The 25,711-nt window shown below is 47.8% G+C and overlaps 1 protein-coding gene across 7 annotated transcripts in view; it reads left to right on the top strand.

The window, feature by feature from the left end:
* Positions 1 to 25,711, top strand: part of IGF2BP2 (insulin like growth factor 2 mRNA binding protein 2) — a 155,220-nt gene that overhangs the window by 125,857 nt on the left and 3,652 nt on the right. For 3 of the 7 annotated variants that reach the window (XM_036017806.1, XM_036017803.1, XM_036017807.1), the window contains 8 exons: positions 5,131 to 5,211; positions 7,046 to 7,168; positions 7,497 to 7,632; positions 10,565 to 10,693; positions 19,074 to 19,142; positions 19,980 to 20,096; positions 23,017 to 23,091; positions 24,421 to 24,552. In XM_036017806.1, the coding sequence (XP_035873699.1) occupies positions 5,131 to 5,211; positions 7,046 to 7,168; positions 7,497 to 7,632; positions 10,565 to 10,693; positions 19,074 to 19,142; positions 19,980 to 20,096; positions 23,017 to 23,091; positions 24,421 to 24,552 (862 nt within the window). The remainder of the gene's footprint in view (positions 1 to 5,130; positions 5,212 to 7,045; positions 7,169 to 7,496; positions 7,633 to 10,564; positions 10,694 to 19,073; positions 19,143 to 19,979; positions 20,097 to 23,016; positions 23,092 to 24,420; positions 24,553 to 25,711) is intronic. The other 4 variants (XM_036017804.1, XM_028504841.2, XM_036017805.1 and 1 more) reach the window with 4 other exon arrangements.

Below are 25,711 nucleotides of genomic sequence, written 5' to 3'. Positions count from 1 at the left end.
ATTGCTTATGCTTTGGTATCATATCCAGAATGATACCACTGCAGGTCCTGGTTAAGTAGCTCAGTTGGTTAGAGCCCCATCTGATACACCAAGGTGGGGGTTCTGTCTCTGGTCAAAACACATATAAGAATCTACCACTGAGGCCCTGGCTGGGTAGCTCAGTTGGTTAAAGCATTGTCCCAAACTCCAAGGTTGTGGGTTTGATCTCCCTGGAATCAACCAATGAATGCATAAATAAATGGAGCAACACATCAATATTTCTCTGTCTCTCTCTGTCTCTCTCTCTCTAAAAGTCAATAAAGAAATTTTTTAAAAAAGAAACCGTTGTGTCCCAGCCAAGATGGAGGCATAGGTAGACACACTGTGCCTCGTCGCACAACCAAAATAAGGTCAGCAACAATTTAGAAACAAGATAACAACCAGATCTGACAGAAAATTGATCTGAATGGAAGTCGGACAGCCAGGAAAATAGACACGTTCATCCAGACTGGTAGGAGGGGCAGAGTCAGGCAGCTGGACACTGGTTGCAGCATGGAGAGCGGAGACCGTTGGGACCGGGCGCATGAGGCATCTGCACGCAAGACCACCGCAGGTGGACCCAGAGTGCGCAAGCGGCAGCTGGCAAACTCCAGCCGAGGGGTGGCAAACAGCAGACCCAGCAAGGTGGCGATTGTGAAGCAAGGCACTGCATGCAACCCAGGATCCCAGTGCTGGGAAATAGAGCCTTGGGGCACTGTTTGAGGACACTGTGGGGATTGAGGAGCAGGGAGGGACTCCCAGCCTCTCAGGAGAGGTCCTTTGAGGGTCCCACAGTGTGCACAAGCCCACCTACATGGGAACTGACACCAGAGGGGCCCAGTTTGCTCGGGGGAAGCAGAGAAAGGGACTGAGGTCCCACAAAGAGTGGAGCAAGTGCCATTGTTCCCTCTTGGACCCGCACCCACATATACAACGTCACAACCCAGCGACTGGGGTGCCCCACTCTGGTGAACACCTAAGGCTCCGCCCCTCGTACATAACAGGCACAACCAGACCAAAGGAAAAAAAATTAAAAAGATGGCTCAAACAGAAATAAAAGCCCCAGAGCCAGTTTTTTTAAGTGACCAAGAGATATCCAACCTATCAGATGCACAGTTCAAAGCACTGGTGGTCAAGATGCTCACAGATTTGGTTGATTTTGGTGGCAAATTAGATGAACAAATTCAGGCTACGATAAGAGAAATGAAGGAAAATGCACAGGTAACCAATAGTGTTGGGAAGGAAACTGGTACTCAAATCAATGGTGTGGACCAGAAGGAAGAAAAAAAACAAACAACCAGAAAAGAAGGAAGACATAAGAATTAAAAAAAAATGAGGAGAGGCTTAGGAACCTCCAGGACACCTCTAAATGTTCCAACATCCGAATTATTGGGGTACCAGAAGGGGAAGAGGAAGAGTAACCAGTGGAAAACTTATTTGAACAAATAATAAAGGAGAACTTCCCCATTCTGGCAAAGGAAATAAACTTCCAGGAAGTCCAGGAAGCTCAGAGAGTCCCAAAGAAGTTGGACCCAAGAAGGAACACACCAAGGCACATCATAATGATATTATCCAAGGTAAAAATGAAGGAGAGACTCCTAGAAGCAGCAAGAGACAAGGAGACAGTAACCCACAAAGGAGTTCCCATCAGACTGTCAGCTGATTTCTCAAAAGAAACCTTGCAGGCAAGAAGGGACTGGAAAGAAGTATTCCAAGTCATGAAAGACAAGGACTTACATTCCAGATTGCTCTATGCAGCAAAGCTCTCATTTAGAATGGAAGGGCAGATAAAGTGCTTTCCAGATAAAGTCAAGTTAAAGGAGTTCATCATCACCAAGCTCTTATTTTATGAAATGTTAAAGAGACTTATCTGAGAAAAAGAAGATTAAAAAATGTATAGTAAAATGACAATAAACCTACAATTATTAACAACTGCACCTAAAACAAAGGCAAAAAGAAACTTAGCAAACAACTAGAACAGGAACAGAACCATAGAAATGGAGATCACATGGAGTGTTAGCAACAGGGGAGTGGGAGGAGGAGAGAGGGGGAAAAGGTATAGAGAATAAGTAGCATAGATGGTAGGTAGAAAATAGACAGGGGGAGGGCAAGAATAGTATGGGAAATGTAGAAGCTAAAGAACTTACTGACACATGGACATGAACTAAAGGGAGGGAATGTGGGTGGGAGAGGGTGTGCAGGGTGGAGGGGAATTAAGGGGGGAAATGGGACAGCTGTAATAGCATAATTAATAAAATCTATTTTTTAAAAAAACATTGCAAAGTTCAGTGTCATGAAACTTCCCCCATGTGTTTTCTCTAGGAATATTGTAGTTTTCAGTTTTACATTTAAGTCTTTAAAACATTTTCAGTTAATTTTTGTATATAGAGGAAGATAAGGGTCCAGCCTCATTTTTTTTCTTATGCATATCCAGTTTTCCCAACACTATTTGTTGAAGAAACTGTCTTTTCCCCATTGTTTTGCTTTGTCACACATGGCAAAGATCATGTGACCATATATGTGAGGGTTTATTTCTAGGATCTCTATTCCATTGGTTTGTCTTGATACCAACATCTCACTGTTTTGATTACTATAGCTTTGTAATATGTTTTGAAATGAGTTCTCCAGCATTGTTCTTTTTCAAAATTGGTTGACTGTTAAATGTCCCTTGAAATTCCATACAAATTTCAGAATGAATTTTTCTCTTCCTGTAAAAATTGCCACTGAGATTTTGATAGGGATTGCATTGCATCTGTAGCACTTTAGGTAGGGTGGACATCGAAACAGCATTAAGTCTTCCAGTCCGAGAATGTAGGGTATCTTTCCATTGTGTTCTCTTGTCTTTTATTTCTTCCAGCAGTGCCTTGTGTTTTAGTGTTTAAGTCTTTTACTTCCTTGGTTAGGTTTATTCCTAAATATTTTTTTCTTTATGATGCTATTATAAATGAAATTATTTGTTTAATTTGTCTTTCAGATTGTTTATTTTTAGTGGATAGAAACACAATATCCCATGACATTGTTGAATTAGTGTATTCTAACAGCTTTTTGTGGAATCTTTAGGATTTTTAACATAGAAGATCATGTCATCTGTGAATAGAGATAATTTTACTTCTTCCTTTCCAATTGAGACACTTTTATTTCTTTTCCTTAACTAATTACTCTGGCTGGGACACCCACTACTATGTTGAATGGAAGTGGTGAGAGCAGGCATCCTGTTTGTTCCTGATCTTAGAGGAAAAACTTTCAGTCTTTCACCATTGAATACAAAGTTCATTGTGGAGTTTTCACAAATGATATTTATTATGTTGAGGTAGTTTTATTCTGTTCCTAGATTGTTGAGTGTTTTTAACATGAAAAGGTGTTAAACTTTGTCAAATGCTTTTTTTCTATCAATCAAGGCAATCATGTGGGTTTCGTTTCTCATTTTGTTAATGTGGTGCATTACATTGATTGATGTTTCTATATTGAGCTACCGTGGCCTTCAGGGAGTACGTCCCACTTGGTCATTGTGTGTATCCTTCTTACATGCTTTCAAATTCAATCCGATGGTCATTCTTCAGGTATTTTTGCATCAACATTCTCGTTAGGAATGTTGGTCAGTAGTTTTTTGTTTGTTTTGTTTTTGTTGAAGTGTCTCATTTGGCTTTAGTATTAGAGTAAAGCTGGCCTCATAGAATGAGCTTGGACGTGTTCACTTCTTTTCAGTCTTTCGGAAGAGGTGGAGAAAGACTGATTTTAGTCATCTAACCTGGGCATTTCCATGTTGGGAGGTTTTTGATTATTTACTCAATTTCCTTACTCATTATTTGTCTGTTCAGATTTTCTGTTCATGTTTTGATCTTGGTAGTTTCTTTGTTTCTGGGAATTTATTTATTTCTTCTAGGCTATACAATTTGTTGGTATGTGACTATTGAGAGTGTTCTCTTATAATCACTTTTTGTTTCTGTGGCATCAGTTGGGATGTCCTCTCTTTTATTTTTTCACTTTATACGAGTGTTCTCTTTTTTCTTAGTTCATCTAGCTGAGTTGTCAGTTTTGTTTACATTTTCAGAAAAACAAACTCTTGGTTTTATATTTTCTTTTGTCTCTCTATTCTGCTCATTTCTGTTCTAATCTTTATTATTGCTTCATATTAGTTTGGGTTTCCTTTATTTTTCTATTTTCTTGAGGTATAAAATTGTTGATTTGAGATTTGATTTTATTTAGATTTTTAATCATTCAGCTATGTTTTGATTGGGGAGTTTAATCCCTTAGCATTTAAAGTGAACACTAATAGAGGAGACTGAGAATTGCCACTTCATTCACTTGTTTTTCTGTGTCTTGTAGCTTTATTGTCCCTCCTCTCCTTTCTTACTGCCATCCTTGGTGTCTTCGTTTCTGGGTGTTTTCTTTTCTTTTTCAGTGATATGCTTTGGTTCCTTTTCATTTCCTTTTGTGTATATTTTGTAAGGGTGTGTGTGTATGTATGTACGTGTGTGTGTATATATCTATATCTCACTGCAGTTATATAAGGCATCTTAAAATTACAACATTCTATTTTAATCTGAGAACAGCTTAACTTCATTTACATTAGGAACTCTACTCCTTTACAACTCCACCCTCTACTTTTTTTAATTGAATATTAGGGTGGCTTTGGTTAATAAAATTATGTAGGTATATAATTCTGTAGTACATCATTTGTATATTGTATTATGTATTCACTACCCTAGGTCAAGTCTCCTTCTATCACCATTTATCCATTCCCCTTGTACCTTCTTCTACCTCTACTTCACTATTGATATCACAATTTAATTTTTATGTATTGTATACCCATTAACATATTTACCTTTGTTTTTGTCATTTAAATTTTATGCATCAAAGTTACTATAGTGCAGGTTACTGTATTTGTGTATTTTTATTAGAGAATCTTATATTTTCATATGGCTTTGTGTTGCTATCTACTGTCTTTTCATTTTAATTTAAAGAATGCCCTTTGGCATTTCTTGTAGAGCTGTTCAAATAGTAATAAACTCCCTCAGCTTTTGTTTATCTGGGAAAGTCTTAATTTCTCCTTCATTTTCGAAGGACAGTTTGCCAGATACAGTATTCGTGGTTGACAGTTTTTTCTTTTAGCAGTTTGAATGTATCATCCCACTCTCTTCTGGCCTGCAAAGTTTCTGCTGAGAAATCCACCGATAATATGGAAACTCCTGGGTATGTTACTAATCACTTTTATCTTGCTGCTATCAAGATTGTTTTTGTGCCCTGGCTGGTGTGGCTCGGTGGATTGGGCACCAGGCTGGAAACTGAAAGGTCACCAGTTTGATTCCCAGTTGGGGCACATGCCTGGGTTGTGGGCTGGTCCCCGGTTGGGGGTGTGTGAGAGGCATCCGATTGATGTTTCTTTCATGAATTGATGTTTCTCTCCCTCTCATTCTCCCTCCCTTCCCTTCTCTCTAAAAATAAATTTAAAAAATAGTTTTTTAAAAAGGATTGTCCTTTGTTTTTGACTTTACACGCTGGGGTTATAATGTACCTCAGTGTGGTTCTCTTTGGATTTACACTAGTTGGAAGTTTTTGAGCTTCTTATATCTATATGTCTGTTTCTTTCCTTAGATTTGGAATATTTTCTGTCATTCTTTTTTTAAATAAGCTCTTCACTCTTTCATTCTCTCCTTGTGGATTCTTGTGATACATATACCAGTCCGCTTTATAGGATCTCCCAAGTCTCTTAGCCTCTCTTTGCTTTTCTGCATTTTTTTCTCCTCTGGCTTGATGATTTCAAATGACCAGTCCCCCAAATTTGTGGATATTTCATTTTGCCTGTTTATGTCTGTTGTTGAACCTTTTAAATGAAATTTTTAGTTCAGTTATTGTAATCTTTAGCTTTATTATTTGTTAGGTTGTTTTTTATAGTTTCTGTCTCATTATTGGTTCTCATTCTGTTCACATCATTTTTCTGATTTCATTTAGTCATTTGTGTTCTCTTTTAGGTCATTGAGTTGTTTTACATTCTTTGTCAGGTAGTTCATAGGTCTGCATTTCTTTCGGGTCAGTTTCTGGAGTTTTATTTTGATTCTTCAAATAGTCCATGTTTCCCTATTTCTTTTTAGTCCTTGTAATTTCTTCACTGGGATTTAGACATTTAAAAAAAAAAAAAAACCCACCCTTCAGTCTTTGCATGTTAGCTTCATTCAGGGGAAGACCTTCACTAATCAGCTGGGCTGCAGGTTCTAGATCCCTTAAACCTTCTTTGATCTCTTTCTCCCCCTGGCTTCTGACTGTGTAACTGCAGCCCTAACCTACTCTACCTGTGTTTTTAGCACCTTCCAAACTTGGAGCCAGTCTCGTCAGCACTCCACTTGAGGAGTAAGAGAAGCCAATCTCTTGAGCAGTCCCCAGACAAGCCAGAGTGTTGGGCTCATGGTCCAGTCTTTTTGTTTTAAAGGGAAGAGCCCTGGTAGGAAGAATTGCTTCTCAGTTGCTCCTCGCTATGCTGTGTAGCAGAAGGAGCATGAACAGGCTCACCAAATACCACAGTTTTCCTTCCCCCTTTTCTGGAATCCCTTCTTGGTTTTATAATAGCCTGGGTGCTATAGCATCTCAGCTGCTCCCTAGGGTTCTCACGGAAGTATTTCGACTTGTCTGTTGGTATCAACTTGGTGTCTCTGTGGGGGTAGGAGGACCTGAAGCTTTCTAGTCGGCCATCTGACTAATGTCATCAACCTTTGTTCCTTTTTAAGAGCAAAGAAAACCTTCCTAAAGTCACCTAGCAGAGTTCTACTTATACCTCAATGGCCATATCTACCTCATGGACTTATTTCCAACCAATCACAGCAAGGGAGTATAATTATAATGACTTGGCTTGTGTTAATGAGAAGCCATGCACTGGCATTAGTAAGAAAGTCCTCCTCTTAAGCCCATCACCACTTGGTACCTAAACAAAACAGCTTCTGTTTGTGAGAACTAAAAAAACACAGGGTAATAGCTCTTGGGCAGCAACTGCTGTGTCCACCTTAAATGTTAAATTGTTGATTGTCTCTTTTAGAGCTGAAGAGATTCCTCTGAAAATCTTGGCCCACAATGGCTTGGTTGGAAGACTTATTGGAAAAGAAGGCAGAAATTTGAAGAAAATCGAACATGAGACTGGGACCAAGATAACAATCTCATCGTAAGCCACTCATTCAGATTCTTGTGCCCCGTGGGGGAGACTTTTGGCATTTTCGTCTGCTTTTCTATAAAATGGGACTGTAATTATAAGTGATGTAACTATTTCCACTAAAACAAATACATAAATAGTTACAAACATATTTTACTACAGACAGGATCTAAGTCACTGCAAAGATTTGAGGTAAAATAGCAGGTATTCTGTACCACAGAATCTGATGAGGAAAGCCAGTCTTCTCCCCCACCTTCTCCACCAAGACTTGTTTGTGATCCTCTGGGATTTATTTTTCCTTTTGAAAACAGGAAATTTCTCTTTCTCTCCCGGTGGCCAGCTTGCAGGACTTGAGCATTTACAACCCCGAGAGAACCATCACTGTGAAGGGCACGGTCGCGGCCTGTGCCCACGCCGAGACGGAGATTATGAAGAAGCTGCGTGAGGCCTTTGAGAATGATATGCTGGCTGTTAATGTAAGTGCCTGATGCCTCCTTCTGTGGGTTTTCACATGTGTTTTCGGGGAGAACCCAAGCCTCTCTGAGAATAGTTGTCATTCACATAGTGAAGAAGCACCTCAAAATAGGTAGGCAGTTAGTTATTCCTGCCTTCTTGGGGCAAGGGCATTACAATAATCAGGAGACCAACTAGTAAATTATGATAAATGCACTGGACAAAATAATGTGAAGCCATTAAAGTCGTAACTTGGGAGATTTTAAAATGAGGAATTGTCTACGATATCGTGTCAGTTAGAAAAGAATATATAAAAGAGTATGTAGCTAGGGTTAAAGTTATGTGAAGTATATGGGTCAAAATGACTGGAAGGCTACCTAGAGAAAGAAAAATAGCCAGTATGTTAGGAAAGTGGGATTTTTTTCACTTTCCAATTTAAAAATTAAATATTTTTAAATTTAACTTCTGATTTTTATTTCCTGCTTATTGATCTGCTCTTTTAGGTGACCCAATTAATCAGGGGTGTCAAACTCATTTTCACCGGGGGCCATTTCAGCCTGGTGGTCTCCTTCAAAGGGCCGAATGTAACTGTAGGACTGTGTAAATGTAACTACTCCTTAACAGTTAAGTGAAAGCTCGGCAGTGCCGCCAGGTAGAAACAAGGTGCCGGGCTGGATAAAACAAGGTGGGGGCCTTGTGTTTGCCACCTGTGCAATATATGTTGTCAGCTACCTCAGCCCTAATTCTCCTAACAGAGTGTTTCTTCTTCCTGTTACTGCTATCTAGTTCCCACATGGTAATAGGGAGACCCCAGTCTGGCATCAGAAGCCTTAAAAATATTTGTCAATCAGCAAGGCTCCACTCAGTAAATGTTTTTATTTTCTATGATAATGCTTCTCTAACATACACTGAAGAGGGAAGGATGCTGTGATAAGCTCTCACACGTCCATAGTTCAGCCTCGACAGTTACCAGCCCCTGGCCTGTTTTGTTGCATCTGGACCGCCACCCACTTCTCCGCCCCTGTGGATGCCCTGTGGCGAATCGCAAGCCTGGTGCCATTTCACAGGGGAGTGGGTGCTGACAAAGAGCTGTGTGGGCTAAACCCCGTTCCCTCGCTGCAGCACATCCCATGGTCCCTGCTCCCTTCCTCGGGTCAGGGCTGTGTCCCCCGCCCTCGCAGCCCCCATCACATGGCACTCCAGAGACAGGATGGGGAGAGGACCCCAGCGTGGCCCGCGCTCCCCATCCGTGTGTGTCTGTCTGTGGAAGTGTCATCCAGTGATCTCATCATCATCTCTTGGCATTTGACGTCTTACAATAAACATCTCTTTCTCCAAAAGGGTCTGGGTGCTCCCATTGTTGTCCTCTGAGCCTGAGATTCATTCATGTCTGTCCCAAAGCCACACGTTGATAGGTGAATGATGAAACTGCTAGATTTTGTATATTACGTTGGGTAAAGGTTGAGGATTCTGGCTCTACTATATCAAATGTTCTGAAAGAAGGCAAGTTACTAGGTGACCCTAGCCACAGATTAAAAAAATAGAAGTGGTGTGGGGAGACAGAGGGTGGGCAGGGTGGACACAGGCCAGAGCGGGCGACCACACCTCAGTGCCATCGCTTGTGCGGCCATCACTGAAGCGCCAGTGGCCGAAATGAAGTTCAGTCCCTTCTGACTTCTGCCCAGAGCAAGAACCTCAGAAAGCCTTTCGATGCATCTTCCCACATTCGCAGGAAGATCACGTCTTCTCTTTCCAAAGAGCTGAGGCAGAAGTACAGTGTTCAGCCAGGCTCATCCGAGAGGATGACGATGTGCAAGCTGTACAGGGACTTGACGGAGGACAGTGAGTTGGCAGAGTAGTCCAGTTCACAGAAAGCAAGCTGCCATCCACGTTGAACAAGCGCAACGGGAGAGAGCCAGCCGGACAGCTGTTCGTGCGGGCACTCGCCCCAGCGAGGCAGTCTTCACTCGACTGAGAGATCCTGGAACATAAAACCAGGTCTTGCCATCTAGGAAAGGAAAAGGGCAAATACAAGGAAGAAAAAATTAGAAGGTGCAGGAATAAAGTAACCTTTACACAACCTTCATGAAAAAACCTTAAAGTGGTGAGGGGACCACCTCGCCTCTAGTCTGTGAGCATCTCCGTGTTTAAATGTGAAATAAACCAGCAAGATGACCACGAAGCTGGCAACTAAATGGTGCACAAGCCAGAGTTGTGAACCGGCCTGAATCTGGACGATGGAGGTTACACGCATGCGTGCTGTCACGAAGGGCCTGCTCCTTCCCCGGACAGAGTTACAAAAAGACTAGAAACCCAGCATGTTTAAAGCATGTCCATTCCACAAATACTTACTAGGTGCTTGCTGTGCCCCAGCACTGAGCACACACCACCAGGTCAGGCAGTCTCTGTCCACAAGGAGTTGTGGACCACAAGTGGTCTGAAGGGGGCGGGGCGGCGCGGCACCTGCACAGGTGATCCACATACATGGGACGGGCACTCTTTTAAAGAAACTCCCGGAATGTCAGGAGAGCACAAAAAGGGCATTTGAGCCGAAACCTTTTGGGTGAGAGAAGGCTTCCTAGGTAAGAAGACACCTAAGCTCAGGTGAAGTGAGGAGAGAGAGAAGCTCATTCCTCACAGGGTGGACAAAGGGCGCACGGGCCAGAGGTGAGAGAGGACCAGGACAGGGCAGGTTGGGGTCCCCAGGAAGAGCCCCGTTTGCTGATAAGATGTATAGATACTCTCAAGAATGGCAGAGGAACTTCAAAGGAACGGAGTGGTCAAGTTGAGGTTTGGGGAGCCCACCCCAGCAGCAGAGTGGGGAGAGGGTCCACAGGGCCAGGGCGGAGCTCATCAGGAGTCACTGGTGCCGTCCAGACCGGAGGTGGAGGTTGACCCAGGCCAGCTGGGGCTCCGGTCTCCTCCCCTCATCTTTTTCTCCATTTCTGTTCCCAGCAACAAGCCAATCTGATCCCGGGGTTGAACCTCAGCGCACTTGGCATCTTTTCAACAGGACTGTCCGTGCTGCCTCCGCCACCAGGGCCCCGAGGAGCTCCCCCCGCTCCCCCCTACCACCCCTTCGCTGTAAGTAGCTCAGCATTCAGGGGCTTGCTCTGCTCCGGGCACCTCCAGGCAGCAGCGTGGCTCTGCTGGGCAGAATCCGAGCTAAAGCTCTAACTTGGAGGCCGTACTCGTAGGTGACTGTGGGCAGAGTCCAGCGCTCCCTAGGGCTTCTTCCTCAGAGAGGTTCATGTTGCCTAGCCCTCCTCTACACAGGTGCTCTTAAACATGCTGTGTGTCTTAGCTAGGAAAGAAACCACTAGCAAATTCACTAATGATAAGCCTATTTATTGTCCAAAAGGATTTGTTAGCTCAAATAAAATCTTTATGAATATTGTTCATTTATTAAAGTATTAGGGTGTCTCTTTCCCAACTATATCTACAATGCCGATGCATTATATTTTAATAGTGGGCAGTTTTTAAAAGAAAATAATCCACGGTGTTCGTTTCAAAATACTTAGCACAGTGCCTGGCATTTACTGGGTTCTCAATAACCATTTATTGTTTGAATTACAATTTACTAACAAGAAATGTGAATTTTACGAATTTTCTACTTGTTCCTGCTCCCAAGCTTTGTTCAGAATCAGTACATTACCAAGTTGGGGTTCAGGGTATTTGACAGCTTTTTTAATTCCAAATTGTCCATACATACAGCTTATTTTTGAAGCAAAACTAACTTTCTCCCAATGTTTATATTGTTTAAATGGGAAGAACCAGGGTGGTGAACATCACCCTAGCCACCCCTTTTTTTGAATGGGGGTCTCGGGTCCAGGCCTTGCGGAGGGAGAGTTCCTAGGAGTATCTGTAGAGAGACAGGGTGGACCCCTCTGCTCTTCTGCCAACAAAATGCGGACCTGAATTGGCACCCATGTCCTTAGTCACAAGAACCTAGGCATTTCTGCAGTCTTGTATATATGCAGATCTTCTGAGTCATTTCTAAATCTTCGTATCATTTATTTAGAGTGATATCCATTTTCCTTTAAACTAAGGATAGGGCCCAATATTGAGCCGTGTGTGTGTGGTGTGTAAGAGGGAGGTGGAGTGTGTGTGTGTGTGTGAGAGAGAGAGAGAGAGACAGGGAACTGGGCGGGGGGTGTTAGAGGGAGCTGGGGTGTGTGTGTGTTAGAGGGAGCTGGTGTGTGTGCGTGTGCGTGTGTGTGTGAAGGAGCTGGGGTGTGTGTGTGTATGTGTTAGAAGGAGCTTGAGGTGAGTCAGGAAGGACTGTGGCTGCTCCCAGGAGCTTGACAGCTGTGGGAGGTGCATGTCCCTGTATCTTTGCTGTGAGATATGAGAATGACCAAGCATGGTACAACTCCGTGTTATTGAAACCCGCCTCACTTCTTAGCAGAAAGACTGTGTATACTGCCCTGGCTGGTGTGGCTCAGTGGGTTGGGCCTGCAGCCAAAGGGTTGCTGGTTTGATTCCCAATCAGGGCACACACCTGGGTTGTGGACCAGGTCCCCAGTAGGAGGTGCTCAGGAGGCAACCCACACATTGATATTTTTCTCCCTCCCTCTCTCTCTAAAAATATAAAATCTTAAAAAAAAAAAAAAAAGACTGTGCATACTGCCTCAGCAGGTAACATAAAGCCAGGCACCCTCTCCACCCTAACAACACAAATGGTGGGGAAAAGGCATAATAAAACAAACCATTTCTGACCTGGCTGGCGTAGCTCAGTGGATTGAGCTCGGGCTGCGAACCAAAGTGTCACAGGTTCGATTCCCAGTCAGGGTACATGCCTGGGTTGCAGGCCATGACCCCCAGCAACTGCACATTGATGTTTCTCTCTCTCTCCCTCCCTCCCTTCCCTCTCTAAAAATAAATAAAATAAAATCTTTAAAAAAAAAACCACTTCTAAAACTAATAATCTAAAATAGGGGTCATCATCTTTATTTCCCACCTTTTTCTTAATGATCTGTAACAGCTGATCACACACTAAAGCTGCTAACCATGTGTCGTGTCGTAAATGTCCAACCACTTCTCATTTCCCTTTGCGTTACCTGTGGTGCCCTGTGCCGTAGTGATTTAAAGTAAATACACTTTGAAACAAATGATTGCATCAAGTAAAATGTACGTGTTTCCCTTCAGCCTTTCTTCTCAAGGTTACCCAACAGCCCCTCTCCAGAAGTACAGCGCTGCCACATTTACACGTATATTGAAATGTTTTCTCAGCGTACCTCTAGTTGTGTTGTTGAAATGTATGAATGGGGTCATGTCATGCGCAGTGAATTACAAGTTATTTCTTTACTTTTTATGGGCATCTTTCCATTGCTAGACCTGTTTCTCTTCAATGGCTACTTACTATTCCATTGAATGAATTTTGCTCTAGTTTTCTAACCGGGACACGATTTTGAGAGGTTTGGGTTGTGTCCAGCTTTTCTCTGCTACAGAGTGTCAAAAGGAGTATCTGTATACATAAGTCTTGGCACGAGTGTGTAAGTATATGCAAAAGAAAATTCTCTAAGATTGGAATTACTATATCAAAGGGTAGATGCAATTTAAATTCTTACAGATTTCCCTTCAACAGAATTCATGCAGAGATTTTAAGAATTAAAGTAGCTAAGTAAGTGATATTTCCCTTCATGGATAGACTTCTTGCTTTCAATGTCATGCGAAGGAAGAAACCTTCTTTCACCCCTGCGTTGCCTTACAATAATGTTTAGTTGCTGATTTGAGGGAATTTTTGCTTATATTTATGTCTGTAACACAAAGGGAATTTATTTTGACTTATACTTTGAGATAGGGATCTGACTTTTTTTCCCCTAAACGGAGAGCCAATTTTCCTGAAATCATTTATGGAGTAAGACACCATTCTATCGCTCAATTTGAAATGTCAGCTTTGTCGTGCATGGAATTCCCACTCCGAGACTCCCGGACGCTCTTCCACATCCGTCTCGTTCCACGCTGCGATCACTGTGGTTTTATGTTCTCTTTGACAGTTTTAACAGCGGGGTTATTTATCCCTCAAAGAGTGAGTTGGAAAGATGACTACCTTTTACTGTGCATGGGAAAATGAGAGAATATGTGGGTGTTTTCTGCTTCTTGAAGATTTGATAAGACTATTTTGTGAAACATCTGGGCCTCTAGCACTAGTAAGCTTTTCAATTTATTAATAGGTTTTGACATAGTTTTGTTGATTTATATTTTCCTATAAAAGTATTTATTCCATCTGTCTTTTTATATGTATTGGCATAATGTTGTACAGAGCAGACCACTGCCTTTTAAATCTCCACACGTGTGGTTGTATCTCTTTTACTTCCTCACACTGTATAGGCGTGGGCAAAAGTAGGTTTACTATTGTGAGCATGTGAAACGCAGTTTTTCTTGTGTTACTTATTTATTGTTACATCATTTATTTGTATTATAACTGTAAACCTCTTACCCACAGCTGTATATTTGTGTTTTCTCTCTTTTTTTCCTAACTTGGATTTGCTAGGACTTTTTCCATTTCTTTAAGTTTTTAAGCAGTTAAGTGTTTCTTTTTTGTTATCTTGCACTTGTTTCCTGTGCTTCGTATGCAGAGAATGTGATGGGAACATTCTGATTTTTGTGGCCTTGCTCATCCACGATCAGTTTTTTTAAATCCTGGGCACTTGGAAGGAGGCACCGTCTGCTACTGGGCTTCAAAGCTGGGTTTGCAGCAGTAAAAGCAAGCGTCCAGTTTATGGCTTGTAACCTCTACAGAAAGTTTTTTTTCTCTGTGTGACTTAAATTTTCAAAGCAGTTTACCGTCCTGCCACTATGATTATGGTTTCATCAAATTCTTTATTTCTAACAGGTTTTATGTATTAATGTGCTTGGCCATCTTATTCTAGAAATGATCTCAAATTTCAGTCCAAATCAGCTTTTTTCCTTAACGAATACACAATCTCATAATCCACGGTTATTTAGAATTAACGATATACTTTTACTGGTTTCTTTGCTCACTGCAGACAGTTTCTTGCGTTACATACCCTCTGATTTTTTTTGAGTTACTAGTTTCTGTTTGTTTGGAATACTCCCTCAAACTATTTTTTTTCAGGAATAATACATAAGTAGTATAATTTCTACACCTTTCTATTCTGAAAATGCCTTTCTTTTCCCCTCACTCATGAGTGAAAGTCCAACTGGGTATTTAGAAATGCCAGGCTCAGGGTTCCCTTGGAACTTTGAAAACATTCTGCATTTGGTTTTTCAGGTAAGTGCGCAACCAGCCTCATTCTCGTTCTTTTGTAGGTGAGCTGTTTTTTCCGTCTGTAAGAGGTTTGCCTTTTGTTATTATTTTGCCTTTAGCCTTGGAATTCAGAAATCTGAATCTGAGTCCTTCGATCTGCAGGTTCGAGATTTTCTTTGGCTTGGGAAAATGTTTTGCTTCTGTGGTTAGTTTTAGTATTGCTTCTCCTAACTCCACTGCTCGCTCTCTCTCTCTCTCTCTCTCTCTCTCTCTCTCTGGAGTTCCCATGTCATGGATAGTAAATCTTTGCACTTCCTTCGTGTCTGTAATTCCATCTTTCTGTTTTAAAGGCCTTAATCTTCTAAGGCACCAGTTGGCTTTTCTGAAGTGTCTGTTCTGTTTATATGGTGCTGCTGAGTTTTTACTTCACTAATCACGTTTCTAATTTCTAAGATCATTCTGGTTCTCTGGTGCTTTCTCATCGCAGTCCACTCAAGTCTTCTTGAGTCCCACCAGGAAGTCAGGCAGACTTGAAGCAGAAATTCTCCCCTTTCCTGAAGTGATTCACGGGGGTCATTTGCTTGCCTCGTTCCCCTCTTTCATGCCATTATCTCTACAAACATCTAAGGAATTTTAGTTTTCCTTTCATGTATTTACATAAACTCAACAGAGCCCTGATACCTAAACATATTAGAGCTTTCTCATAACGTGCACCGTGGGCCCCGCCTGACCGGGGAATTGGGAATGTTCCAGGCGAGCAGTATTGGATGCAGTGGTCAAGACCATAGGCTCCAAAACAAGAGATCTGCCCTCAAACCTTGGCTCCACCTCCTGCTATGCTACCAGTTCCCATCAGCTCCGGAGGTCGTCCTGGGAGAGCGCACAGAGGTGGATAAACAGGAATGCGAGGAGGGACTCAGACAGACCAGGGTAGAACGGTCTGAGTCTTGGAAAGCTCTGCCCATGACCCCGACCCCAACCCCTCCAGCCGAGTCTGCCGCCTTTCCCAGTCCCATGTGTGTGTCCCCGGTTCCCTGGAGGGGGCACCTTCCCCCTTTGCAGAACGTCATGATTCTGTCTTCATGCTAAAAGCTACTTACATTTTCTAATGTGATTTGTATGCCTGACCCTGCCCTCTCCACTACCTCCCCCTGATTTCTTCATGACGCAGAGGAGCGCCCAAGTCACGCAGCAGGTGGTCACACAAAACAGCCTGGAACTGAGGACCTGACAGTTCTTCCGGGAAAAGCAGCCCAACTGTTTCTAATTCCCTCTTTAATTTTCACAAGAGTGTTTGATATGTGCTCCTCTACCTGCCGCCCCGCCGCCCCCCCCCCCCCCCCCCCCCCCCCCCCCCCCCCCCCCCCCACACAGTCAGGCCTAGAGGAAAAGCAGGCCCCGGTTCCCCCAAACTCAGATCGGGAAATAAACTGCGGATTGGAGTGGCCGCCCCCCTGCCGCCTGTCTGTTGGCAGGGCGTGGGGCGCCCCTGGCAGTGACACCTTCACCGTTGCCCCTCCTGTCCCCTTCCCCAGTGTCATAATGCTTTTGAAACACTCAAAAATAAAGTACCTTCTCCGTCAGAAAACTGCTGGGACCCTCAAACAGACAGGGAGCCCGACTGCCATATTGGGGTTGGGGGTTCCACTCTGAACCCCCTTCCCTGGGACCTTGGTTCCTCAAATGGCTACAACCTTTAATGGGAAACATTAAAGAGAACGTTTATTCAGTCGTTGACAGGTGATTCTTCTGACCATTCTGTCTAAGCATGTTTGCAAAGGCCCTTCCCACCTGAGGTTGTACATGCCGTGCAGGCTTGGGCGGGTGGGAATAGAAAGTACACTCTGATAAGCCATGTGTTTGGTGTAAGTAAGTACTCATCCATTCAGCCACACAGTGCCTGGTGATAGAGTCTTCATTCCTGTGACCTTACTGAATGCCACGTCACATCTATCAGTGGCATCCCTTGTACTTGGGGTCAAATCCATGTCCAAACAGGCCCACAAGGCCCTGCGTGAGCTCGCCCTGCCTGCCTCCCCAGCACGTCCTGCCGTGTGGACTCCTGCTGCTGCTCTAAGGGCCTGCTTTCTGTTTTTCAAACAGACCAACCCCTGCCTTAGCTCTGGGTCTCTAAGAACTGTGCTTCAAATGTTCCCTCCCCAGTGCCTTGCACGAGGCTGCACCTCTTCCTACCTCAGAGGCCGCCTCCTCCAGGAGCCTTCCAGGACCACTCCATCCAACACCGCCATCCCGCCCCCCCCCCCCCCCCCCCCGTCGCCACAGCTCCTCTTCCTCACGTCGTCCTGTTCACTTTTTTCACAGCCCTTGTCTGCCTCCCCAGCAGAACGTAAGACCCTTGGCAGCAGTGTGACCTCTGTCTGAGTAGTGTCCCAGCACCTAGAACAGTGCTACACACACAGTAGATGCTCAAATATCTTTTGCATGAATGATGATTGCATGAATCCCCAACAATATTATAAGATCTAAATATTATTTTAATCCATTTGTGGATGAGGCTCAGCAAGGCTGAGTAAATTATTCCAGCTTGTAAAGAGCTAGTGCTTCCGTGTCAGGTCTTCTGAATCTTCCGACTCCCAAACCCAGCCTGTGCACACAGATGGCAGAGCCTCAGGTAGAATGAGCTCCTGATTGCTGAGTTCAGGGCTGTCTCCACTCAGTTTTCCAGCTTAGTAATTCATGAATACAAAGCAGTAAGTCTAAATTTAATAGTGTTTATGTTGTTAGTATTTGAACCCAGAATAGCAGCCACACTGTGGCCTGTGTATTCTTGGCCTCACATGAGTTTTTGTGAGGGAAAAGCAAATTACAATTCAGAAAAGAATTATTTCTGCTATAGGCTAAAGAAAAGGCTGTCCTGGTGGGAAGAGGGCAGGCGTGTCCTTTCCCCAAGGTAGAGCTTTGAGCAGAAACCCTGCAGGAATTCTCCACCCACCCTCCATGGCCCAGGACAACCCCCAGAACAGGGACCTGCACAGAGACGGGTCCAGAGCTGATGCTCTTCTAGAAGAGCAGGACCAAGACAGACAAACCTGGTCCTTTCAAAACTTGAGCTTCCTTTCAAAACTTGGAAGAGAGACTGGTCTTATAGCCCCCTCTTGTGGCCAGGAGGTGCTGCTGCAGCCTCTAAGTCTGAAAAAGCAAAGGCTCCTACAGAAATGGGTTCCCTCCTTCCGTAAACCACCCCCCAGGCATCTAGAGCACCCTTAGGAGACACACCCAATAGTGCTCATCTCTCTTCCTGCAAAGCCAGTCCACTCTCCAAGCTCAAAACGGGGAACAGTTTCATTTTGTCCCAATGTGTCATAAGGCGAAGTTGTGCCCAGAGCTCTGAGTCCGGCTGGGGGTTCAGGAGGTGGAGGGTCCCGTGAGACTTGCTCCACGGCTCTCGGGTGAGAGTAGGTCCCCTCACTGCCAAGCTGCGCCCCGGTCTTACCGATGTGGGGACGATCTTCCTGGAGGTTACCTTGCAGGGCGGGCCTGAGGGATCAGTGCTCAGAGCCGGTGACAGGCGTGGCAGCATGTACTTGGCCTTATGTAAAATGCCGTTGACTAGACTTTGGGACCGTGGCCAGTGTCCAGTCTATAGGAATACGTATGTAAAGTCAGACATATTCCTGTTTTACAGACGACAGTCAGGGTCAGGAGAGTTTCAGAACAGTCACAAAGTACCTATCACAGACTAGTGCACAGTAGGTGTTCAGTAGGAAAGCAGCTCCTTCTTAAATGCAACTTCCCTAACAGCTCTGTTTTCTTCCATCCACATCAGCCTTCCCGTCCCTGCTCCCCCCCGCCCCACACTCACACACCATGTGTTCATTCTCTTTCTCTCCTCCCAGCCTCTCTCTGAGTTTCTCTTTTCTCTATCTCCCCCTTCCTTCTGAAACGCTCTGATGGAGCTCGCTGGTCTGACTGCCCAGGAGCGTGTTTGTGTGTTTTGTAAAAGTCTTGGGTGTGTCCCTTGCACTCTCTGACCCTGTGGGTGCGAGTGAGAGCCGTGCCCAAGTGTGCACTGGCTCCGGGGTAAGTTCCCAGGAGTCCAAAGCATGGCCCAGCTGGAAGTGCTCAACACTCTGCCCAGCCCCATGTGCTGTGCAGGGCCAGGTGGAGCAGGGTGAGAGCTTGGCCAGGTGGCGGTGCGGAGAGCTCTGCCATGCGCAGCAATCTTGCTGCCCCGAGTTTGGTGAGTGCCCACCAGGGCACCGCTGACTGACGCTTTCTCTCCCACTGCAGACACACTCCGGATACTTCTCCAGCTTGTACCCCCCTCACCAGTTCGGCCCGTTTCCGCATCACCACTCCGTAAGTGCCCCTCCTTCAGCCCCACCCGCCCCTCTCCCTTGCCCCTGGGGCTGGCACCACGCTGTCCTGGGTGGACTGACTGGTGAATTCGCGCTTGTGGGCACCAGGCCCTGTGGTGCCAGGTCGTCCGGGGATGACACATGGCAGGCTGTAAGCACACTGGACGGGCCAGTGCCCCAGTGCACTAGAGGGTCTTCGAAGTGGTGGCCGGTCCCGGTCCCGCTGATGCTCACAGTCCTGCAGGTCAGATGGGGAGCTGGTGTTGGGCTCAAGGCCAGAGTTTTCAAAGGTCTTTGAAGCAGGTCCAGCAAAGGGGGGGGTCCTTCTATTTCTGTGTACCCCTGCAGCACAGGCCCCGGTGGCCTCGCCGGTGTCCCTTTGGGCTGTCGCTGGGCAGGTTTATTGGCCGCCTTGTTTTGAATACGGCACCACTCTGGGGAAAGTGCCACTCCTGGCTGCAGGGCAGACAGGCAGCTTCCCGTTCCCTCTGACAAAGCGGCTACTCGCCCTGCGCTCAGGCCCCATACGTTTAGTTGATTTCCTGGATGAAGACGGGTGAAACACTTGGGTATGTGACAGAAAACCTGTGAATGGAGAGAACGTTCTGTGTCCAGCACATGCAGAGGCTCAAGAGGAGCTTGCGTTTGGATTGTCGTGTCTCACGTGCTTGTGTTCTGCTTCCTCCTTGAAGCGTCCTGCCCACAGAGCCCTCAGCTGCAATAAAACCCGTGCACCCTTCTGGCCATGTTCTGGGCCCTGGGGCTGCCCCACCACGTGGCTCAAAGGAGATGCGAGGTAACTTCCTGGAATGTCTTCTGTCTTGTGTCACCCCTGCAGTACCCGGAGCAGGAGATCGTGAATCTCTTCATCCCGACCCAGGCCGTGGGGGCCATCATCGGGAAGAAGGGGGCGCACATTAAGCAGCTGGCGAGATTCGCAGGTGCCTCCATCAAGGTAAAGCTGCTCTCAGCAGCCTTTTGTAACCCCCCTTCCACCTCCTTCCTTCTCCCCACCCTCGGTCCTTGCTCCTTCCGTCCTGCCCTCGCCCTCGCCCTCGCCCTCGGAGGATGGCAGCTCCTGTGCCCTCCGGGGACAGTCTGGCACCAGCTGAAAAGTCGGCCTCCAGAACTATTTCTGTTCAACTAACAACTGAATTAGGAAAAGAGCATTCATGTAATAGATCAGCCATCCCAGTTCTCCTTGGGTTGCCATTGTCCTCCCACTGAGAGGCAGAGGGATTTTCCCAAAAAAGGGAGTGAGCTTAAGTGGAGAATCGTATACTGAGCAGGTTTCAGCGCTTCGGTGCTTTATTAAGTAGTCTCCACTTCACAAACCCTTGAACTCTGGAAAAAAAAGTAGTTTGAGTGCAAACCTCTTTGAAAGCGACAGGTGATAAAACACAGATAAACACGGGGCTGGTGGCACAGCCCGATGCGAAGCCCCAGGCCGCAGGAGGCTCGGAAGGAAGGCCCCTGATTCATGAGGATGGTTGTGGGCACAGGCGTAGCTGCCCTTACGCATCCACATCCTGCCTCCTCGAGCACAATGTGAAGAATGTCAGAGAAGCTGAAAGGGGAGGATTATTCGCCCCTGGTCCGGCTCCAAGCCCAGCTATCAGCTCTGACTCACGGGCAGAATGCCGAGCACGTCCCAAGCCTCGTGAAACACTTTCGGAAACAGAGTTTCCGTTGTTACGTAAAATAGTTTGCTGCCACGGGACAGCCCGGAATTCTGCACCAGAAGTCTCATGACTTGGAGAGAAAGAAGGCTTACACTTTCTCTCCAAGAAGAGCTGGAATTTCTCCCACAGCAAGTGTGCTGGAGAAAAAAAACAAAAACAAAACCAAAACACTCTGAGTAATACAGAATGAAGATCACAGTGAGACCATAAAAGAATTTTATTTAGGTAAACCATTTCCCCTTCCAGGCCTCGTTTATCCCAACTGCAGAGTGGATGGTCTAGATGAGAGCCCTCAGATGTGGGGGGCGGGGGGGCAGTGGTGGGGTTGCAGGTGAGACCCTGGCCTGAGTTGTGCTGGCCCCGCCCTCATGGTGGGACAGGTGAGGTGTGGAAGACGCTGGGCTGGCCGCACCCCAAAGGCCTTTCCCAGTGTTCAGTCCTGTGGTCTGAGGTACCACTCAGGAGATGGAATGAGAGGGTTTCAACTGAAAAGGACCTGAGGGATCGTCTCATCAAATCCTCCCTTTTTTCCCTAAGGGACTGTTAGAGAGGTTCAGGGACACAGCCAAGGCAGGCGGGTGGTGGGACTGGCTCTCGGGTGTATATTCTGCTGATCTGTGGGATGCCGAGCACCTACTGGCGCTGACTGCAGCAGTAGCTCTCCATTTACCGTTGTGTCCAAGGAACCGGGGTTCAGAGGCACCAGTGATATAGCAGAGGCCGCAGAGCTAGTGAATGTGAATGCCGAGATTTGACCAGGTTGTCTGATTTCTGGTCCCGCATTTCCCCACTGTGTCAGCTGCCTGGGTGCCATACCAGGCTCATTCCCTACCAGTCCTCATGTCCTCGAAGGTTAAGTGGTGGCCTGTCACTTTGCTGGTGACTGCTGAGATGGGCAGAGACAGCAGGGCTGGACCAGGAAGACAGGCTGGACTCGGCAGCCTGGTGGCATGTGGGGTGTCTGCTCTGCTGGGCTAACAGCCCGCTCCTTCCTCAGCCTCTGCCTCTGCCTCTGGCCAGAGCGGTAAGGGAGAGGAGAGAAGCCAAGTGTATGTGAGAGAAGATGCCTACTTTTTAAAGTCGACCTGGTTCTTGCTAGATGCCCTTCACCCTGACAGGCTTCTTCTGAAAGCATCTGTCTCCGCAGCAAGGTCTCACTGCAGGGAACTCCACTGGCTGCCTCTCCAGAGGTCCGAGGCCACAACCAGTGGCACGTTTGAGGCCAATAGGCAGGGGGACAGCTTTCTAACTAATACGTGGGAGGGGGTGGAGCCGAGGCTGGGAGGTGCACCCCAAGAGACGCTCTGGTTACAGGCAAACACAGAGCTCCCATTGCTCCCTGTGCTGCACAGCATCTGGTCCGCAGGCTCCAGAGCCCCACACAAAATCCTGTCGACACTGCCAGCCGGGGGTACCCAATGCCTGGCCTTGCCTGGGCCCTGTGATCTTGGCAGTCACCTCACCTCTCTGGGTGCCATCTGCTTCCGTCGTAAATCGGGGTCTGCATTCCCGGTCCTCAGAGGGTTTGCCTGTGGAGTGCCGCTGTGAAGCTGGAGTCACATGCCACGCTCAGACCTCGGGTCTGAGCTGGTGGGTGCCGGACAATTGAGAGAGGAGGAGGGTTTCTTGCAGCATCTGAGACAGGCAGCCATGAGTCACTGGGAAGTGGACAGGACTGCAGAACTGACTGGGTCAACGTGAATCGAGAATTAGCCTTTCAGCCTGCCTCCTAGCCGCCCCTGCCCCAGCTCCCTGTCACGCATAGCCTACCGCCCTGGGAGCCGAGAAGTAGAGCACAGTTACCTTTCCGGCGAGCCGCCTCCACGTTAAGGCCTCTGTGGACTGAGCCTTCCTCCCCTTGGGCCCTGGGTCAGTTGGCACAGTCTGTACCTCCCTTTTCCTAGAGCTTTTGACTCCCTCGGTGGAAGGCAGCCAGTCCCTGCTGGTGCTCGGGGCAGGGGCAGGCAGCAACTGCGGGCCTGCTGCCAACCCTCCCTGGGCGGCCAGACTCCAAAAATGGGCCCTGGGCACTACGGCCGTGACTTCCCGAGCCCCAGAGTGGAGGCAGCAGGGGTCAGACGAAGCAAAGGCAGAGCCCCATAGTTCCTTGCTAGCGTGTGCGCCAGCCACCAGGACGAGAGGGGCTGGGGCGCGCGGCCAGGCAGCAGCATTGTCCTTTCCTGTGACCTGCAGATCGCCCCGGCGGAAGGCCCAGACGTCAGCGAAAGGATGGTCATCATCACAGGGCCCCCCGAAGCCCAGTTCAAGGTCAGTGCCAAGGGCTACCTGAGCCCTGCAGGCAGCAGCCACCTCAGACGCATGTTCAAGGCTCTTTGCTACTTCCTGGTCTCAGGCGCACCCTGGCCTCCCCGCCCCAGGCTGTTCCCTCCGCTCGGGGCCCTCCCCCGCTCTCTCCCAGGGACCAGCGGGTCATCTGTCTGCGCCCAGTTCGAACAGCGCCTCCTCCGACTCACTCCCCCCTCAGCCGTGGCTGTGAGGAAGGGCGTCTCAGGCCCCTGTGGTCACGGCTGCCCTCCCAGCTGCGGGGGTGCAGAGACGCTGCGAGGGGGAGCGGGCGCGCCGGGGCTTTATTTGGTTGGGTTTTTTGCCCTTTTCTCTTCCCAAGGAAAATTATGACTTGAGTTTCCTAACAGAAATATTTAGGAAAGAACAATCCTTATCATTAAAAATATTTAAAATTTGAGAAGCCGAAACTAAGACGCGGAACCGCTCCAGAACAATAACCCGCACGATAAACTATTCCGCAGCCGGAGAAAGGACCGGCACCCTGATACGCACCACAGCGGGGGGAGCCGGAGCAGGTCACGCCGAGAGGAGGCCGACAGGAAAGGCCACGGACCGTGTGGCTCCACATGTGTGGGGTGTCCGGGACGGGCGAGTCCAGGCAGACAGAGAGCAAGCAGATCAGTGGTTGCAGGGGCGGGGGCGGGGAGGGCCGGGACTCACTGCCCACAGCGGCTGTTATTGGGAAGCAATGTCCTGGAGGGTAGTGATGGTTGTACGATGAAGTGAATATACCAAAACACTGAAGTGTACTCTTTAAAATGGTGAATTTTAGGTAATTTAAATGGTGTATCAGTTTTTTTAGTTTTTTTGGTTTTTCCCTAAAAACAATAACCGCTTGGCTACACTGGCTTTGCAGTTAGACGCTGAGCAGCAAGATCAGGCTCATAAGAGTCCCATCCCCGCCGCCCTCACCGCGGTCCCGCAGTAACCAGGCTTGGGCAGACCATGGTGGGAGGGAGTTAAGGATTCCCCGAGTGAATTCGTTCACACAAGCATCTGTAGGTGCTAGGGATGCAGAAATGACACACGGTTCTGCCCCTCACCACCCCCCACCCCAGTTGCCAGAGGTGTGAGCGTGTGCAAACGTTGAAGACGCTGGGGCACTCCATACCTTGCACAGCACTGGCACTGCCAGGCCCGTGCCCTAGCCGAAGCAGGGCACACGGCCCCCCAGACCCCAGCCCCAGCAAGTCTGGGGCTGGGCCGTGCTGTTGCTGGGCTCGAGACTCTGGCAGCAGCACTGCTGACTCGAGGTGGCTGTGAGGTTCATCGGTCACATCTTGCTCTCAGGCCCAGGGGCGGATCTTTGGGAAACTGAAGGAAGAAAACTTCTTTAACCCCAAAGAAGAGGTGAAGCTGGAAGCCCACATCAGAGTGCCCTCTTCCACAGCTGGCCGGGTGATCGGCAAGGGCGGCAAAACCGTAAGTGCGCCCTGAGCTGGCTTCATCTGCGGGCCGTCGCCCTGCCCGGCCAGACTCCCCCCAGGCTTCTGCGGGGGGGGGGGGGGGGGCCCTTCAAGAACACCAGTGTAATCGGCAGCACTCCGGAGTCGAGGATCCCAGATCCATGCTGCTGCCTGGAGCCCAGCGTGTGTGCCCAAGACGCCGGGGTCCTGCACCCCGCTCGGCTCATGCCGGGGCTGGAGTGGTGTCCGCTCCCTGAACACGGGGAGGCTGCCTCCTGCAGGCTCTGCATCCACACACGTCAGCAGGGAGCTGACCCAGAGTGGGGTCCCGCCCAGGGTGCACCCACTCGGCAGATCACCATCCCCACTGACTCGCAGGCTCCGGGCTCAAGGCCTCTGGTGTCCTCCTCTCTGCTCCTCAGACCCTCCCGACGACTGCCCTGGGCTCGGACACCCACCCCCCCACCCACCCCCTGAGGATCCAGCCTACCCGTGGTTTCCACACCTGGCCACCTGCTGCCGGGGAGCTAGTTCGGGGGGGGGGGGGGCAGGAAACAGTTTTTAACAAAACAATCAAGGTTTTTTAACCTGGAGGGGGCCATACTGCAGGGTAATTTGAAAAGCATCAGAGAATGAGCTCTGCAGCCTTTCAAAATGAGCCGCCCGTTAGACCCGGGTAGGCAGGGGTCTGTGTCAGGGGGCAGGAATTTGGGAGTTCTCTGTAGTCCTGAGTAAGTGAGTGAGTGTGTGAGCCCTGTTTTCTTTTTACATAAAAACCCTTAGAGGAATCAAAGCCCACTTCTAGACATAGTGAGGTACTTTACAAAGGAGTCAAGTCGCTTGGTGTGCCGGTTAGTCCCTCTGTCCAGGAATGCGGCACCCCACCACCACCACCACCACCGGCACACACCCCGGGCTCTAGGCAAGTTGAAAGCAGATGAGGCCACAGGGAGTAGAATCCTGAGTCCTTCCATGTCCAGAGACTGTCAGCTGTCCCCCCTGCGTGGGCGTGCTGAGTGCTGTGATGGGGCCAGGGGCCATGGCGCAGGCCCTCGGGAGGTGTTGTCCCAGGGAGGCAGGGGTGGAGCCCCCAAGTGCAGGGGATGGGGTGTAGATGAGGCAATGTCAGCGTGGGCAGGGGGCTTCACAAAGAGGTGAACCCAGGCCCAGGAGTG

This window comes from Phyllostomus discolor, chromosome 2 (assembly GCF_004126475.2).
Source record: "Phyllostomus discolor isolate MPI-MPIP mPhyDis1 chromosome 2, mPhyDis1.pri.v3, whole genome shotgun sequence".
In the NCBI taxonomy this organism is placed as follows: domain Eukaryota; kingdom Metazoa; phylum Chordata; class Mammalia; order Chiroptera; family Phyllostomidae; genus Phyllostomus; species Phyllostomus discolor.
Note: the sequence above shows the minus strand (reverse complement) of the source record. Positions and strands in the feature narration are given on the sequence as shown.